General features: G+C 31.9%; 1 protein-coding gene across 1 annotated transcript in view; it reads right to left on the bottom strand.

Moving 5' to 3' along the window:
• The window catches only part of LOC142320112 (uncharacterized), a 100222-nt gene that overhangs the window by 2072 nt on the left and 78367 nt on the right, over positions 1-19783 (bottom strand). Inside the window, exon 4 of the mRNA XM_075357794.1 lies at positions 3314-3466. Within this exon, the coding sequence (XP_075213909.1) occupies positions 3314-3466 (153 nt within the window). The remainder of the gene's footprint in view (positions 1-3313; positions 3467-19783) is intronic.

Genomic DNA, 19783 nt, shown 5'->3' with positions numbered 1-19783 from the left:
GGGAGAGTTCCCTAGCCACAAGAGCAGTCAAAATTTTGGTTTTTGAAGAACTCGTTTGCTTTCGTTGACATGTGACATAGTGCAAGGTCCTGTTGGAAAATGAGTTCTGGGTTCTTCTGCATAAGTGGCACTATTTTTCTTTGGCATATGTTAATGTATTGGCCCGATTTCATCATCTCATCCATAGACACAAGTGCTTCTGGCCCTTCATGTGTAAAACATCCCCAAAACATCTTTTTGGCTGGGTGATTGGGAGCTTTTGCAGTTGTAATAGTCTTCTCATCTGCTGACTTATGGATGTAAGTACTCTCTCTCCTTGGATGAAGAAATGAGTCTTGTCTGAGGAAATAACTTTTTTACACATCTCAATAGTCAATTCTTTATGTTCCTTTGCCTATTGAAGTCTTTTTGTCTTCATAACCTCTGTCAGTAACTGCTTTTTTTTTAAGTTTTTGAGCAATCCTTCCCACTGCCAACAATCTTCTATGAATTGTTATATCAGAAACATTAGACCCACTTGCTCTCAAATCCCTATTAGGCTCAATCATGGATTAATTTTGCTTTTTTTTTTATTAGTAATCGATCCTGTGTAGGCGTGGTTTTCTTTTTCTGTCCACATTTTCCTTTTCTCTTTGGAAAGATGGAACCTATTTCCTTAAATCTTTTCACAATTTCATTAACAGCATCCAATACTTAGAGCTGTGGAGAACCAGTTTTGATAAATTTATAAACTAAAATTGCCTGGTCTGATTTAGAAGAGAGTGCACAAGTTGTTAATGAAATTATAAAAGATTCCATAAATATTGATGACCTATTGATGAACGTACATTGTTGAACCAAATAATTCAAGACCAAAGGGTAGGTTGTGGTTCAAGTTCTGAAAAAGTACAGATACTGTTGAAGAGAAGTGGAAAGCAGTTTTTAAGGTATTTCAAAAGACTGATACTTCATGTTGCAATATATCTAAAACAGTTGAGTTTGCAATGTCTTTGCCTGGGATATCTGCTCCAGTTGAGAGCTTTTTTCAATTATGGGGAACATTTGATCTAAATAAATGTTAAAATTACTTCAGAATTTTCTTGTTGTAAATTTTATGATGTAATTAAAACAAACAAACCACTTCTGAAAAAGTCATGTTTAGCGAAAAATACAAGTGAATAAAAAAAGTTTAATGTTTCAGTAAACTGTTAAGACTTTAAGTAATTTAAAAAATATATCCTGGGTTGAACCGAAAAAAATATGGTAAGCCTAAATTTAAATAACATAATATAAGATCATATACATTAACTTCATTATTGTGTAAGAAAGTAATAAATGAATGAGTAATAAATAAATGAAATAATAGGAAAGTATTAAATGAACCATAATTTTTTTTTCCTTTCTTCAGTGTAATAAATGAAACCAGTAAAAAATGAAAAGAAATGGAGATTTAACTGCATAGTCTGTATTTCTGAAATTTCTCTTTTAACTTCTTCTACCCATACAGAACTGTTTTTTTAGTTTATATTTTATCAAATATTTGTTTTGTTAGTCTACCCTTGCTCATTCCAAAAAACCATAACATTTTACTTGGTATTTTTACAGTAAGCACACTGTTTTCTAAAAAAAGCAAAACTTGAGTTTTTGGTCAAAACTCATAATTATTGCTAATGTTTCAATAAAGTTTTAATATTAACAAATAACTTAACAAATATTAACAATTTTATTAACAAAGATGTTTTATAAAGTTATGCAAATTATCTACCTTGTATGAGACAGAAAACTTATAATCTCTGCGTATGGTTGATAACAAATTTTTATTTTTTTACATGTAAGAATACTTATTTTTTTTTTATGCAAAGGAAAGGGATTTGTGCAAAATGATGAAATTGTTACCAAAACATTCCTTATTTTGTAAACCTGCATAAACTATAAGAACGGGATTGAACAACTTGAGCATTTTTAGACTAAGTGTATAAAATTGAAAGTGAATATATTAAAAATAGAAAATATTTTTCCTGAAAAATCTGCCTTTTTTTCACTTGTTTATCTAAACCCCTAGCACATGATATTATATAATATCCTATTATCTTATGCTAGCAAAATTCATTTTCACTACTTTAAATCAGCTTATTCTACTGACTTATTTTATTTGTAATTGTAAAATGATTTATTTGCTTTAGATTTTAAAAAAATATTTTAGTTTTTGTGTAAATACTAAATTGTCAAATTCTGGGCTCACCACTTTTATGGTGCAGGAAAATTTGTTTAGAAATTTATTAGTAAATTCTAATGTGCATTTTCTTTTAACTTTCAAAGTAATAAACCATCAATTAATTAGTGCCAATACCATACATTTTGTGTTCCACCAAATACCAAGTAAATATTTTTAATCTTAACTCTCACCTGAAATTTTCTTACAAAGTAAGAAAAGCTACCATATAGTGGTAAAGTTTTTAAAAAGGCTACGTTAATCAATATAGAATAGTCACATTTAGTTTCTTCTTGGATTCTTTATTTAGTTTTAAAGTCTTTATTTATTAGCCTTTTAAATTAGCCTTTTTATTAGCCTTTTAAATAAAGGATTCTTTATTTAGTTTTAGTCTTGGATCTTCATTTAGTTTCTTTTTGGATGTTTCAGTATTATGTTTGGCCCAGTATTCTTTCATTTTCTGTGATTGTAGTTGTTTTATATTCTTCAGACTAATTTCTGTCAACTCTTCTGTTTTTTTCTGGAAAACTTATATAATTTTGAATATAGTTATAAAGGAATCTCTATCATTAATAATTTCATCTGTAATGTTGAATTCTGCAATTTCTTTTTAACTTCTTTCACCCACACAGAATTATTTTTTAATTTATTCGTTTTATCAAAAACTTGTTTTGTTAGTCTATCATTGTTCATTCAGAAAAGTGTCCATAAAGCCATAAGCATCATTTCCTAATTGTGTTTGAAATCTTTTCTATTCTGGTATGTATTTCTTCATTTGATTTATTTCTTGCTTCAAAGTTCTCATTTAGTTTTGGGCTGTATATCTTTCTAGCAATTTTTCTTCTTATCTTGTCCAACCCTGTTCTGTTATAGTTGTATTCTGATGCATATAAAGCTTCTGGTAGGATCACTGTTTGGTGATATCTTTTCTTAATATTCTAAGATAAATGATACAGACTTTTATTAAATAATCTTATTTTTATACGTATTAATTAAAAAAAAAAATGGGAAAATTATGCTCTGGCTACTGACAGCAATGCTGTCGACAGACTGCTGCTAATAAGGAAAATTATAGGCAACATTGAAATCTGTATAAATACAAGTAAATAAAAAAAAGCACACCTGTATGACATTTCCTATAATGGTTGACACACTGTTGATAGAATTAAATGCAGGTGCAAAGAGTTCATCTGGTACATTTAGGGTGATTTTTTCTGGATCAAATTCTTGATCAGTTTCACCGTCTCTTGGTGGACTACCTGCATTGCTTGTTGCCTGTAAAAAAAAAAAGAAAAAGTTATTATTAAATTTACTATAAAAGCGTAGTTAAAATAAATCTGGCCAAGAGAGATGCAAATAATTTTGAATCTATTGTACAAAGAGGAAGAGGGTTTTTGTTTCTTCAGGATAAACAAAAAAACTACTTGATCAATCACAACCAAATCTTTATCCATGTTTCTTAGCATAACTAAGATGATTTTTCAGAATATTTCATTTCAAAAAATTTCAAAAAAAAAAAATATATATATATAGTAGTGGAGATTTGCTGGTTAAAGCACAAACTATAATAAATTGAATTAATGAACTGTGAACTGTGAATCAATTCTAATTTTTCTGAAATAGAACTAAAAGTTCTTTGGATAGTTCTTTGGATGTTTTATTACATTTTTTAAATTATTATTCTACAGGAGGTTCTAATAAACTAAATTTATATGTTTTAAAAGTAGAGGAAGTTTAATTTTAAAGACAGATTCAGAAAGTGAATATTCTAATCTAATTTTGATTGTTAGTCTCTGTACAAATAAATGCTGATCATGTAATAATTTTTTTTTTGCGGAGGGAGGTGGAAATTCATTTACGTACAGAGTGTCGGGCTTCCACAGATGGTATTATCCAATCACTATCAGCAGACTACCGACTAAAACCACCCCCCCTTACTACCAGGACTCGACCCGGAACCGTTTAATATATTACTTTCGGTCTAGTCCTCCTATACTGGCCTGATTAGGTGCTATCTAATTTTCAGGACTATCCAGGTCAACCCTTTTGGTCCTGAGAATGTTGCCAATGAATCGGGCTGCACTTTCCCAGCTGCTCAGATTATGGAGCATCATCGCAACCACATTGTGGGGACTAAGTGCTCCGAGATCCGCCTCTAGTGTTCCTCGATCTGCCACCCAACGAGCACATTTGAAAAAGGTGCGCTCAGTGTCTCAGCATCATCCCGTACACTGGGGCAATCGAGGCAGTGGGGGATGGCGCTTTCCCTATGACATAGAGGTAAGCCCAGAAGTACCCATGACCCGTTAAAAATTGGGTCATGTAGTACTCCACCTCTCAATGGCGCTGCTCCACCCACAGTCTGACCAGAGGGATAAGCTCTGCAGTCCATCATCCTCTGGTCTCGTGGTCCCAGGTCTCTTGCCATGTGAGGAACGTTCAAATGCGTTCCTCATTGGCAATGGTCTCCCGGTCTTCATATGCCCGTCGCCTGCTGTAGGTCATCTGGCGCTCCCTTGCCAGAATAGCAATGGGTATGATGCCAGCGACCACCATTACTGCAGGCAATAATAATAATAATGATGGTCTTTCAAGGTCATCTTTATTACATGTAACCTTCAAACTGAAGACATGACAATTATATGTTCAGTTAACATTTATTGAAGTATTTGATTTTAAATGTTGACTTTTAAATCTTAATAAAAAAATTTTACATTATCATCTTTATTTATGTTAGTTTTAATGTCCCTTTTGTTACATTATCTTATAAAATTATTTCAGTATAACTATATAATAAAAAATTCAACAAAATTACTACCCAGGAAGCTATGAATCTCTTTACTCTCTGTAAAAGAATCTTTAATAAAATGAGCTATTTAAAAAAGTAAAAAAAAATCAACCGTACAATGCAAGAGTAGTTAAGTATTACAAGTCATATCAAAATCGTCTAGTTGTTGACATAAATAAATCTTAAAAATTATATTATTTGAATCTTTTTCATAATGTTTTAATGCAGCTGCTGTTCAACAAAAAACAATAATTACGGTGATAAAAATATAATTGTTATAATCCTTTATTAGGATTTTTTCTGTTGGAATATGTGATGCTATGTTGACTGATTCTATGAAAATGACGTAAATCCATTTTTTCTACATCATGGTCAGAGCACAGTCAACTTCAGATTTGAATTATGGTAGTAGTTTTGACAATTAACTATAAACCAGTTTTGCTGCTTTCAGTTTTATAAAAAAAAATTATCATAAAGAGATATATTAAATTTGAATTATCACCTTTTACGCTACAGATTGTTTTACTGATCACTAGTATACGATTAAAAATGGAATGGATACCAAGAATGAACTTTTAGAATTTTAATCTTTATTAACCTTTTTTAACCATTGATTGTTGATGTAATTGAAGTGTTTGATATTATAACAACCACTGTATTTGACTCTAACATCTATTTGAAGCAACAATAAGAGGAGTTGCTCATGACTCGTTTTATACTTATCTCTTTGTTAGGATACAGAGGGTGAAAAGTTTGCTCATGTGTCAGCGGACACATGAGCACGTATAAAGTACATGTATAGACGTGTACTTTATGAGGTTTCGCCAGGACCATTATCAAGAGTGATACTGTTTCCAATTTATGTTTATAATTTGTGTCACGGCAGTTTCTAAAGCACCTTAATGGCATTTGTAGATGGTATTGTATGATTATTCTATGAAGCATCAAGCTCAGCAGATGAACTAATGAAAAAACTTGGAAAAAAAACTTACGCAAATGAATATTTCAGTTTAATTTGAACTGCTTGATTTTAAATGGTAGGGCATACAACAAAATTGTTTCGAACAGTATTGGTGTAGCAGGCTTGTGTTTAGATTTTCAGAATAAAGATTTATTTATAAGCGCACAGTAACTATGACTATTTTTACTTTGTGCTATGCTGTTCACGTAAGTTAATTGGATGACTGCAAAGAAAATCTGCAAACTGACTGTTAATCTGCAAATCAGCTAGGCCAATTGCACACTGTTACTTTTTGTACCGTTGCCTAGTGATTCAGTTTTTGCAACGAGTAGAGAGTGAGTCAAAAGTATTAGCTAATCTTAAACCTGTTATTACCTTAAAAAAATTACAACTTATGATTGGGAAAGAAAAGGGATTCTTCAACAATGTAAAACATTTTTCAATTAAAAACTTCTTTAGTTCTCGTATAAAAATATTTTTATCATCAAGATTTCTGATGATATATGGTGGTAATTTGTTTACTGAACTGTGGCTCATATAAGATGACTTACATTATGGATATTAAATAATTTACATATTCTATTTATTTTTGTAATTATTTTTTATAATTTTACTTTATTCTTGTAAGGTAACTACCAGTGCTACACCAAATTACATTTTTTTCTTTTAGATGACTAGAAATGAATTTTGTTGCATGTGAAACAATGTCAAGCTTAAATGGAACTCAAAACCTAGACCCTTCCAGATGAAAGGCAGAGGTAATACTACTTACTGTTCATGAAAGCTGGCATTACTAGAATCTAAATAAATAAAATTGACTCATAAATACATATTAAAAGAAAAAAATAGTAATTAATTAATTAATTATAGATAATTAAAAGATAGTAGCCACCAGGCTGGTCTAGTGGTTAACTTGTCATCAAAGCAAATATGGCGTTTAACAGCTAATTATCAAAGTTGAAGGTTCTGAGGTTTAAATCCTAGTAAAATTTAGTTGCTTTTTTACAGATTTGAATGTTAGACATTGGAAATTGGTGTACTTTGGTGGTTGAGGTTGAATTAACCACACGTTTCAGGAATGAGTCTGTAGAAGATTAAATCTCATTTACATGCCATACATGTCATCCTCATCTCACTGGGTTGAGAGGGAGATAGCTTATTGTTCACTAGTTGATCAGATTGCAGATTTAAGTAAAAAAGATATCTATATAGGTTTCAAATTTTTCGACCGCACAACTAATGATTCTTCTGAAGCCCAAAAAAATTTCTTTTTTAAATATTCAATTTAATTCCCAAACAATATTAAGTATCGTACATGAGAAATTATCACTCTGTGTAAAGCTGCTTTTATTAGTTTAACATCACCAACCTAATAACCTAAAAAGTAAAAATAATATTTCTGATTACTTTTTTAAAAATATAATGCACATGGTCATTCCAGGAGAGATTATAATCATCATGACAAGAACTTTACTTATGATGGTTGTTCTAAAGCATTATAAGAGAATGCTGGATGATAAGTAACATTCTTTTTTCTGGATTTGAAGTAACAATACATTATGACTGTATTACTAATGAGCCATTACTGCACAAACTAGAGAACATTCATTACACAAAAAAGGGACTAATGTGACTTAAATAAAAAAACAGCTTGTACTAAGTGTTTGGAGACTTCCAGAATATCATAAAAACTTTAAATTTATTTTTAAAGCTTATAATGTTACATCTATTTTCATTTCTTACTAAATTACAGTCAATAAAGTAATGAATTTTTGCATGTAAGTATAAGTATTGTATAAGTATAAGTATATTTTTTGGGGTTTTTAATATTTATTTTATATTAATTTTTTAAGTTATCTTATCACAGGAAAATCCATTTTATCAGCTTTCTAATAAGATATTTTTTTAGTATTTCTGTTGATACCTTGACTTTGAACTCTTGTTACTAAAAAAAAAATCAACTGTTTCAATTGCATTCAAATTTACAAATTTGTATTTCCTTTCACCCCTCCCTTTGTATTTCCTTATCACCTATGAAATTTCAGATTGATATCTTTAACTGTTTTTGAGTTATTACTCGATTTGTAAAACTATATTATGTTTGGATCTATACAATGTACAATCGTGAGACAAGGTTCATTAGTCTCACAGTAATTTTAAACTGATGAATATGCTTCATTACTTTAGCGTGATGATTGAAATAGGAGATGCAGTTCTTCAGCAAGTCAGTTCTTTTCCTTTCAAGATGGTCAGTTGATCCAAAAGAGTAGATAACCTCTAATATACATACTACATATTTTCTTCAATTTTTGTAGATGATCAATAATCACACAGTCAGATTTATTTAGATTTAAAAAGTTTGATATAGTTTTGTCATCTAAACACTGTATGTCATCAGGTAAATATAAAGGTTAATTATCTGCTTTCATTTACTCAACATAGTTCTAGATTTGATAGAAGTCCAAGTTATTTTCATTGTATTCAGAACCATTTATCTGAGAAATAAGTCTGTGAACATTTATTTTTAATGTAAAGAGAATCTCCAAGTTTATAAAGAAATCGCAGACTACCCATCCCATGTAATGATCTGATAAGACCACACTTTTCTGAAGGAAGTGTTAATAGCATTTCATAACTTAACACGCTTAAAAAATATTTTATTCCTTAGCTTCGATTGACTGGTATAAAATTAAATATCATTTTACAGAAAGATGGAGCTCATTATACTCAGTCAGAAGGGAGTTTTTAAATAAAATTTAGAAGGGCGGAAAATTGGTAGGGGTTCTTAAATTCAGTGCCGCTTAGAAGTAATAACAGTCTTTGGAGAATAATCAAAGAAAAAACTCTCTCATTTGCAATTAAGGAATGATAATTAGCAGAAAACTGTTGTCTGTTTATAGGACTTTTATTGTTCAATAATGAAGATAATAATCTTGGTGACTGATAAAACTATATCTGGACAATGTATTGTAGTAGTATATACAGATGTAATTTAAAGTAAGTTTTAAATAAAAAATTACAAACAATTCATGTTTGTTTTTTTGTATGGCATGAGACTTGTGTCCATTATGTAGAAAACAGAAAGTTGAATGTGTATATCATATCTGAAATTACTAACGAGTAATAAGATAATTTTTTGTTAGACTTTAAGCATAAATCATGTATTGACTAAGCAGATTATGCAATTTTAATGAAATAAAAAATAAGAATTTAATAAATGCAATAGAATGAATGACGACTAATTTGGTAATAAAATGCAATATAATGTCTAAGGCAATGTAAGCTGGAGAAATCAATTTCAGTTACTAGTGAATTGTTGAAAGGATGCAATAAAGCAACCAGTGGATTACTAGAAATTGGTAAAAGGATTTCAAAAACAGAAAGAGTGGAATTTTATAAGGCTGCCCAGATAAACTCTCACAGGAGAGCAAAGCAATCGTTGAAAATAGCACTTATACAGCACCAAAATAATCAAAATGTTGCCATTGTAATTTGTCTCAGAGGTGGGAAAGCATGTTTATCATAAAACTACTGCAAATACCATGAATGGGAAGGCTTAAAGCTCCTCTATGTTATCTTCAAAGCTATGAAAAGTTTTAACAGTTCTTATTTCATAAGTTATGCAGTTGAGCTGCTTGTTCTTGTATAGTTATCCAGACTGAGAAACAAGTGCAAATCTTTTGTTAGAGGTCTGGTGAATTTGGTAGATGGAAACCTCCTACTCATGTTCCCTTATTTTGTCACGAGTCAACATGCCACATGAAGTCAGATGTTATCCTGAAGAAACAGAAATTTCTTCCTGTTTACCAGTGCTGGCTGAATTCTTTTCATAATTCTTCCATGAAGTTTACCCGATTAATCACTGTAGATGTTAACAGTGATATACTTTTGCACTTCAAAAAACTTGTAATGAATATTTGTTAGGAATCAGTTTTCTTTATTTTTTGAGGTAAAGAGTCGCTTGCAGATAGCCCATGATGAGACTCTTGACATGTATGATCCATTTGTAATCAAATATTAAAATTTGGTGCAATAAAGATTTAGTTTTTTAACAGAGTTAAGATGAGAAATGCATATTGCCAGTCATTGCAGCTTGTTCTCAAAAACTATGAGGATCTGTTTGCTTGTTTGTTTAACTTCCATCTTTTTCCTAGACAGTGAATATGTGATCTTATGTGTTTTCATTAATTTAAATACATTAGCAAGTTCTCTGCAGGTGAATTATGAATTTGTTTTGGAGTCCTGAAATCCTCATCATTTAAGGAAAATGATCTTCCAAAAGAGGAAGTCAATTTCAAATAGTTGGTTTATTTACTACATCTTTTCCTAATCTTACACAGATCTTCTGACAGGTCTTAGACATATATTTTAACTATGTTTGAATTCTTTTAACAATTAAGTATTAATAACATGGTTTTGCCAAGCCATAAGAAAATGAGGGCATAAGAAATGCTCAAATTGATGTTTCTGCTTAAAATTTGACAATTGGAATTTTTCTGAATATCCATTATAATTAATGTACTGATATTTCACATTACTCACAGTATGGCTTTCAATATACAAGAATCAATTCTCAACCCTTGCTGGGAATTAAACCTGTCACTCTTTGTTTCACAGTTAAGCAAGTAAAAATATTATGAACTAGATCTTCAATTTTATTCCTGTATGTAACATATTTATTTACTGAGAAATTAAATAACTTACAGAAATTTTTTTTTTTAATTTGCATAATTTCAAATAATTTTCTGTGCCATCAGAGGAATGTTTGGTCCTCTTTGGCTCAAATAAAAAGGAAATTTTGTTCTTTGCCAAATTTTAAACAATATTACACTTTGTTCTGTTGGCTTGTAAGTACTTTGAGCATATAATTATGCTTTATCAGCAGTTTTAATACATGCATAATATATTTATCTAAGCTTTAATATGTCAGGAGAACTAGTTACTCAATCCTAACATTTCATATTAATTATGTAAGGAATGAAAATATACAAAATAACATTTTTAAAATGAACATATTTATTTTAATACCTGTATCAAATGATGCTATTAAATGTAAAAATTTCATTACATTGGAGCTATTAAATCTCAATTTCTAGTGGATGCAATATGTGTAATTATGTCACTTAAACTAATCTATTTTCAGCCATATTCTTGTGATATACTCTAATGCAATGAATTGTATGTTTTTCTTCTTATGTAAGATGTTATGAAAGACTCTTCAAGTAATCATTAATATTTTTAAATTGTTTTTTTTTTTTTTAGTCACATCAATTACTAGTTGTAATTTTAAATATATTACTTTTATTACTGTTTTGCAAATAAAGGTAACAATTGTGTATTAATTGCATTATTGCATTATTCTATGACAATTGTATTCAGCACTTTTACTTATTATATTATTTTTACTAATTACATTATTAATTATTTAAGATTACCTTATGAGACTTTAAGTCAATTAATCAGTCAGTATTGATATTATTTTCAAAATAATTTGTAATAAAGGCATTACTTTTACTGTAATTTCACTGGTTCAATGTGCCATTCCCTATTTATTTATACTCTGTACTAAATCTTAACTTTAACAGATTTACTGTGTCATACATTTTTAATTATAAGACCTACCATTAAAATAATGACTACTTAGTAATCTCTTTCATAGACGTTGGAATATCTGTAGGTACAAGGTTGACTGAATTGATGGCATTATTTTTTACATTAGCCAATTACATTTTGTGTAGGCTGGGTCTACTTGATAGCATCATGTAGATCAATAGTTAGAAAATTAAACGTGTTAACATATCTTTTAGTTTATGTTTATAAATTTACAATATTTGCTATAAAAAATAATTGCTTATTTTTAAAACTTATATATTCTCCTCTATCCAACCAGACAATAGAAGTGTTTTCATATAAATCAACAGAATACTTTTCTAGCATATGAGAAAGAAATTATTATCCCATTACTAATAAACTGTTGAACCATTTAAAAAGTTTTTCTGCCAATTTAATTATAATATAATTTAAAAATTTCCTTTTACCGGAACGATATTATTATGTCAATCAGTTTTTAGATAATTTCAGTCAAAAGTGTAAAAAAAAACCTCAATTTTCTGCATCCATTCAACATATACTTATAAGTATGCACTCAAATAATTTTCATTAATGCTTACTGGATTGGGACTTCCTTCGCAGTTATTTTTTACATCTAGTATGTATTTACCTTGTATTATTTCAAGTGTTTATATTTTAAATAATAATTATGGCCTAAAATAACATCTTTATTTTATTTTAGAATTCTGTGTTTTGTGATGTTGCTCTGACCAAGATTTTACCATGGTTTCCTGTGATCCAGCCAATTATATGTTAAGGTATATTTTATTTTTATCTGTAAGTAGCATATTGACCCATTCCTGATCTGTACAATGTATTATTATTACATACAGATCAGAATAAAATATTTATTTTAGTAATTTAATCGTAAATTATAAAACTTAAAAAACCAGTTAATGTTATCACTAACTGTAGAATTCAAAAGACTCTACTACTGAGAAAATTCACACAAAAATCCCAATGTCATATTAAATGATCATCCTCTGGAAGTACAACAGCTTATTGGCCTTGCAAGCATCTCGATTGGCCATTTCGACTACATTTTACACAATATTTTTGGTATATAAAAGCTTTCTGGTAGGTGTGTGCTATGTCTCTTATCAGTCATTTAAATATGCATTTATACAGAGTGTTTAGACTTATACAAGGAGTTTAGACTTATTTAAGTGAGATTTTGGTAAGTTTCTTTGAAGTTTCATATCTGTAGATGAAACATAATTTATCATTATCTTCCAAAGACTAAACAAACAGTGGGGGAACAGATGAAATTGTGCCAAAGAAACCGAATACGTTTCCATGTGCAAATAGCAATTGCCACAGTTTTTAGGGATTCTCATTATGTGCTGCTTAAAGACTACCTGGAAAAAGTATCACCATTACTGAGAGGGGAGTATTATGCTTCACTACTGGACCAATGAGGACTGAAAATTATTCTTTCATCATGATAATGTGCCAGCACACACGTCTCATATTCAGGGCATTTTACAACTTATGGTGGCCTTCGTAAATGTACACGAAATGAACTAGAAGTGCTCTCAAGTTATTTCAGTCATCGGGCTGTTTCCCTGGTTGATGGCGGCTCGGAAGTTCGTAAGACCTTAACTAAAGGATGCCCTCAGGGCAGTGTTCTGAGTCGTCTACTTTGGATCATAGAATTCGATTCGATGTTGCGTTTAAGGTTGCCATGTGGTTGTCGTGTCATCGCTTATGCTGACGACACGCTGCAACTGATTGAAGGGGAATCGCTGAACGAGGTAGAATTCCGAGCTGCTCGTGCTTGTGAGACACTCCGACTGTTGAGTCTCCAGCATAACATGATTTTCACCCCAGAGAAAAACACAATGATGTTGCTTAAGGGCCGATTGGTTGCTTCCCGACGAATCCGGGTTCGGATGGCTGGTCTCCCTAATCGTTACCTTAAGACTCAAAAATACCTGGGTGTTATCCTTGATGAGAATTTTCAGTTCAAGGAACAGCTACAGTATGTAGTAAAAAAGGCTGCTGATGTCTTTTATGGAATCCGTAGTCATTCATCCCGATTGTGTGTTGAATTACCGTACCATGCGTATCCTTTACAAAGGTGTCAGCAAAGCTATTATGCTGTATGCTGCGCCTGTATGGGCTCACCGCATGGCTTTTAGGTATTGCGCAAACATTTTGCTGTGGGCGACTCCTCTTGCTGGCTGTTATAAGCGGTTACAGAACAGTATCGCGGGAGGCAGACTGTGTTACAGCCGGAATTCAAGAGTCAAACCAATACATATCTTGGCTAATGAACGTAAGGAACGCTACATTTCTAAGATAAACAACCCTATTGAAGTCAGAACGGAAGCAGGAGATTGAAGACTGGGGCCTTGCGTGTTGGCAGGTCAGGTGGGACAAATTCCCCACAGGTCGCTTCAAGCATGGTATATTTCCTATAGTGTCAAATTTAGGTGTGATTAAATGGGTCTGGCCCAATCGGTATATCACACAGTTTCTCTCCGGGCGAGTTTGTTTAGGTTTCGTTTGGTGGATTCGAGTCAATGCCTAGACTGTGGACTGATGATACAGTGGACCACGTCCTCTATGTCTGTCCCCGAAACGATGTCGAACGTTCACGAGCTGTTAGGGAACTTGAGAGAATACATTCCTTCCTGGATCTCCGTACCAACTGGCTGATCCGCGAGGAATGGTCTGTAGTGGTTGGTTTTCTTCGCGCCCTTGCAATGTGTAGGTCTGCAGAGGGAGTTTGATCGATGTACTCGATTGTGGTAGGATCCCTGGTGGCTAGGGTTCCGGCTTAGGCAGTGGATTGATTGGAGATAGGCGCATTGGCATCGTGCCACGGTTATATTGGTATTGTTTGTGATTTGATTTGGGTCTCCCGACGGGGGGGGGAGGTACGCTGCCGGGGTATGGTAGCCCGTGCGATTGGGGGCCTGGCTTCCCTCCGCCGGTGGCGGTCCTGATCGTGACTTGGTAATGCCACGCGAGACAGCATGATGGGACCGGATGGGGGTGCGGGTTTGTCCCCGGCTCCTTTGTGGACCGGAATGAGTTTGCTTTCCCCTTGTTAGGCGACTGGTCGATTTATTTGGCTGTAGGTCTGAATTTCTGTGTTGCGTAAAACACTTTTGATCGGTATGAGTGTAGCACTGATTTGACTTTAAACTTTTTCGTTTTCTGAGGCAATCACAGTCACGAACGGTTGTCAAATCTGTACTAGGTACGGGGTCTGCGCTTCCGCGGTTTCGGTTACTTAGTTTGAGGGAATCATGTTAGGTTGGATGTGAAGATATCCGTTTGAGGCCTACATGAAAGCAAACTTTAATATGTATTTACTGATGCAAATGTCTGCCGAGGCATTTACATCGGTAACATCCTCACCGAGGCCTGGCTGATGACTGTATGATGTAATCAGTTTGAGAGTCCAAAGTTTGAACCCTATGGGTTGGGATGTATTTGGGATATGGAAATGGAATTTTGTAGCGTATGGAAAATGCCATGGCTGACTGGGATTCGAATCTGTGACCTCCAGATGAAAGGTTGAAACATTAACACTCTACCACAGAGATCATTTCCTTGTTATGGTACAGTATGCCTTTCTCAACACAATGTGAAATATTTAATCATATTTGATTTCTGATGAAGTCATAGCCTTCTTCATTGTCAACATTTCCCTCTAACTCCATGATTCATGTTTGTGATGGTAGCAGAACAGGTAAATCCTCTCTATGTGGAACAGGTATTATGGCTGAAGGAAGACTAGAATATGCAACAGATTTCTTGACTTGTGATGACTTTCATTCTTATGATGAAAAAATAACAGTATGTTGAATGGTCCTTAGGTTCTCTCCATACCATAGGAACAGCAAACGGTATATGTTGCAGCTTCTTACAGAGCCAGACCCTTAGTAAAGGTTTCACAAGAATTACAGAAGATATAGAAGTCCAAGAAAAAATCGAATAAAACTCAAAAGAAAATTTCAAAAATTTTAACTTTATTAATACCTTTTATGTGCATTTATATAATAAATATATTTTAATGAGAAAATATTTTTAATGTACATTTTTAAAATCATTAAATATTAAACAACTTGTTTACTTCTTTACTAATAAGCAAAGGTTATTAGGTTCTTTATTAGTTTCTTTCAAAAACGGGTATTAGCTTCTTTTTTATACAGTATCCAGTAGTAATGTGTAGTATCAATTCAGTGGTTGAATGGAATAGTTGTGTTTTGCTTGTGCTTGGTTGGCTTTATCTGTATATGATAACTGTGCTGATTTTGAAATTTCCACGTTTGAAATTAAATTTTTTCAGTTAAATTATTTTGTTCAATACAATGTTTTCCTTTTAGTGTATATAAATAATTTTGTTAAGTGTAACTTGAAAATTGTGTCACATAAGAAATGTAATAAATCCTTAAGGTGGAGGTAGTATGGAAGTATCATGCTCTAATTGTTGTACAAAATTTTATAGTGTTTCTGTAAACCTAAAAGCAAAAGAAGCAAAACTTATAAATGAGAATAAAAAGAAATGGAAATGCGTGACACGCACAAGAAAGAAAAAAAACAACCTAACTCTAAAGAAAACTCTACTTAGCAAAAAAATATCCTTAGCTGATATATTTAAAATGGTGAATGAAATGAGAGAGGGAACAGCAGTTATGAAACTCAATAGAACAATGTAGAAGTTATATTAAATTGAAAGTACAAAAAAAAATGTTTTTCTTGAGTATGTATATGGAGAAAATTGAAACACAAACAGCTGAGACATCACTGCTTATCAAGGAAATGAAATGGAATAAAGCTGTTTGAGATTTACCAGCAATATACCTGTTTTCACTGTTTGTGAAAACAGTTGCTGATGCATTACAATATCCGATTGCTAAACAGCAAATTGACTCGTGTCATCATTTACCATAACAAAGAGATAAAAATCCACCAGACATAATAGTAAAATTTGTATGGAGAATAGACAAGGATAAATAGTTGAAAAAAAGGAAGAAAAAAGTGAGATTTTTCAAAGCGTCACAAGAGGACTCTCTCTGGACACGCCTATTTACGTCAATGAGACCTTATTTCCGGAAAGAAGAAGAATTCTGGCAATAGTAAAGAGAATGAAGAAAGAAAAAGGTTATAAATACTTATGGCTAAGGAATGACAAGGTTTTAGTGAGGAAATCTGAAGGTTAGTCAGTCATTACACTTGAACTGATTTGAGTAAATTAGATTAAGATGGAAGTAAAAAAAAAAAAAAAATTATAATTTGATGTAGTGAATATAAAATTTTAGGGAAAGAATTTAGCATATTATTACAAAACATAACAAGTATGAGAGAAAATTTTACTTTATTTTTAGAAGAAACTAAATTAATGGAAAAATCCCTGAATAATAATATTAATTAAAACTTATTGTATTATTACTAAGAGTAGTAGTATAATAAGTTTTGACAATGGAATGGTTCCAAAATGCAGCAGTAAGTGATAAAAGAAAGATGCTGCAAAATGTAAGCAGTGCTCAACATAAAAACTATAGTGATCTCAGCAGAAAAGACAATAGTAATTATTTATTATCTTAATAACAACAATATTAATTGAAGTTTGAATTTTTGAAGAGTTATTTACAAAATAGATAATTATAAATGTTTACCAAATTGCAACTTAAAATATAGAGCAGGAGGAGTTATTATGGATATTAAACAAGAAACAGAGTGCACAGAACAATGTAAATATAATAACTGTGTATTTAATATAATAGTTATTTATAGATTAAATTAAAATTAAAGATACTTATATCCAAGAACTTGAAAAATTCTTGAGTGATATGATGTAACAGTTCAATTTATAATGGTGATATAAATACAGATATTTTGAAATATGATATAACTGAAGATAATTACTTGCTTTAAAACTAAACAGCTATATAAAGTTAATCGGAATTTGGAGATAGTTGACCTGGGAATTATTACTCGTCATGCCTTAATTAGATTAACACTAAGTAATTCTCTTTTCAATGATAAAACTATAATAGAATGAATAAGATCATATTATGTTGATATTGTTGTGTGTTTGCACCTCAATCAGAATATTGAGAGATTGACAATCGAAAATGTTTATATAATTACAATTTATTAGATTAATAACATAAGTAAAATAAGACAAATCAATAAAAATAATTATAACAACAATAAACAATGACTAAATACAAAACAGAATTTCAAGTAAGTACAGGATTTGTTTACATGTAGTTAATCATAAAAATCAGAATTCTGTCTCATTAACAAAAGACATTATAATGATTGCTAATCTTAATACTTTTAACAACTAGTCTTGTATTAATTACAATAATACAATAGATAAGGCAACTTCTTTTACTGCAAATACCTTTCCTATTTAAAAAATAAAACTACCCTAACAATTTATGAATGTATTGAATACCTTATGCCTTTCACACTAATTGGCTTTCCGGTAACTCACCCAACTACTTCCTGCATTCATGTACTGTCTACATTGGAATGTTCGTGAAGTTATGTCAAACACACTGTTCAGCACTACACATTAACAGATAACATTGGCTTGTAATCACATCGAACACATACACTTATACTCGCTTCTTCAAAACTCGCTGAAAACTGAACTTAACTCGTCTTTCCTGGAGCATTTATAATCCTACTCTCTTGACCTGCAGAACCAGACCCAAGTTGACGCGTGAGAATGATTGTCCAATTCTTTACATTTTCCCATGAATTCCTACTCTGGTCTGGTAATTCTTCTCATGGAACAATATCTGTTGTAGGTGTATCATTGGCAGTATTACAAAGAACGATTGTTTAACGGACCTGTCAGCCTTAGAAAAAAGATTCCTTTTAATCCCCTTCTGGACTCTTTCCATTGTTATATTTTCTACTACTTTCTTCTTAATTGGCCGGAATCCATTACTCACATCCGTTATACCGGTCTTGTTACAATATAAATAAATAAATTAAAGCACAACTTCATGATGTAAGTTAAGATAATATTTTTCACTGTCAGATGTTGAGAAAGTTTTTTATTTTTTTATTTATGTTCCGACAGTAAACATGAATCTGGCAAAAATATTTCATTAGTAATAAGTGAGAATACACCTCTATAAAACCATGGGTGATTGTAGATTTAGTTCGCAGAATTAGGAAAAGAGATATGCTGAATAAGAAAATGACGATGCAATCTCTGGATAATGAAAATATATAATAGGTAAAGGACTAATAGTAGAAAAATTTAACAGTTTTTTTTTTCAGGATTACCAAACAAAATAAAAAAGGGACCTTGTAGCTAAGTAATGAAAACATAGATAATAAATTTAGTAGATATTTTAATAATGATGTAGAGCCAAGAAAATCGATGTTTATGAAACCCACAAATAATGAAAAAGTATTGACTGCAATAAAAAGTATGAAAAATAAGAAATCTACAGGAATAAATAATAAGCGATTGTATTATTACCATACTGGTGCATCTATTCAGTATGAGTTTGTTGACAGACAAATTTTAAGAACAATTGTTGTATCAATTTTCAAAGGAGGAACAAAAAGAACATTAGTAATTACATACTGATTTCATTGGTACCCTCCTCTATGAATCATGAGACCTTGCCGTTGGTGAGGGGGCTTGAGTGCTCAGGGATACAGAGTAGCTGGACCGAAGGTGCAACCATATCGGAGAGGTATCTGTTGAGAGCCAGACTAAGGAATGATTCCTGAAAGAGGGCAGCAGCTTTTTCAATAGTTGTTAGGGGCGTGAGTCACAATGACTTAAACGGCCATATCAACATCACTCAGTCCTCTGAGTACTGCGCAGCTGAAAGCAATGGAAAACTACAGCTGTTTTTTTTTCCAAGAAAATGTGGCTCTCTGCATTTTCAAAAGCAATAATGGAGGCGCCTTCCTTGGTAAAATATTCCGGAGGTAAAATAGTCCCCCGTTCGGATCTCCGGGTGGGGACTACTAAGGAAGGGGTCACCAGAAAAGTAAAAAATAACATTCTACGAGTCGGAGCGTGGAATGTTAGAAGCTTAAAAAAGGTTAGTAGGCTAGAGAATTTAAAAAGGGAAATGGATAGGTTAAACGTGGATATAGTAGGAACTAGTGAGGTTCGGTGGGAAGAGGAAGGCGACTTTTGGTCGGGTGACTTTAGAGTAATTAACTCACCGTCAAATAATGGGCAGGCAGGAGTAGGGTTCATGATGAACAAGAAGATAGGGAGGAGAGTGGA

This window comes from Lycorma delicatula, chromosome 2 (genome assembly GCF_047948215.1).
Source record: "Lycorma delicatula isolate Av1 chromosome 2, ASM4794821v1, whole genome shotgun sequence".
Classification (NCBI taxonomy): domain Eukaryota; kingdom Metazoa; phylum Arthropoda; class Insecta; order Hemiptera; family Fulgoridae; genus Lycorma; species Lycorma delicatula.
Note: the sequence above shows the minus strand (reverse complement) of the source record. Positions and strands in the feature narration are given on the sequence as shown.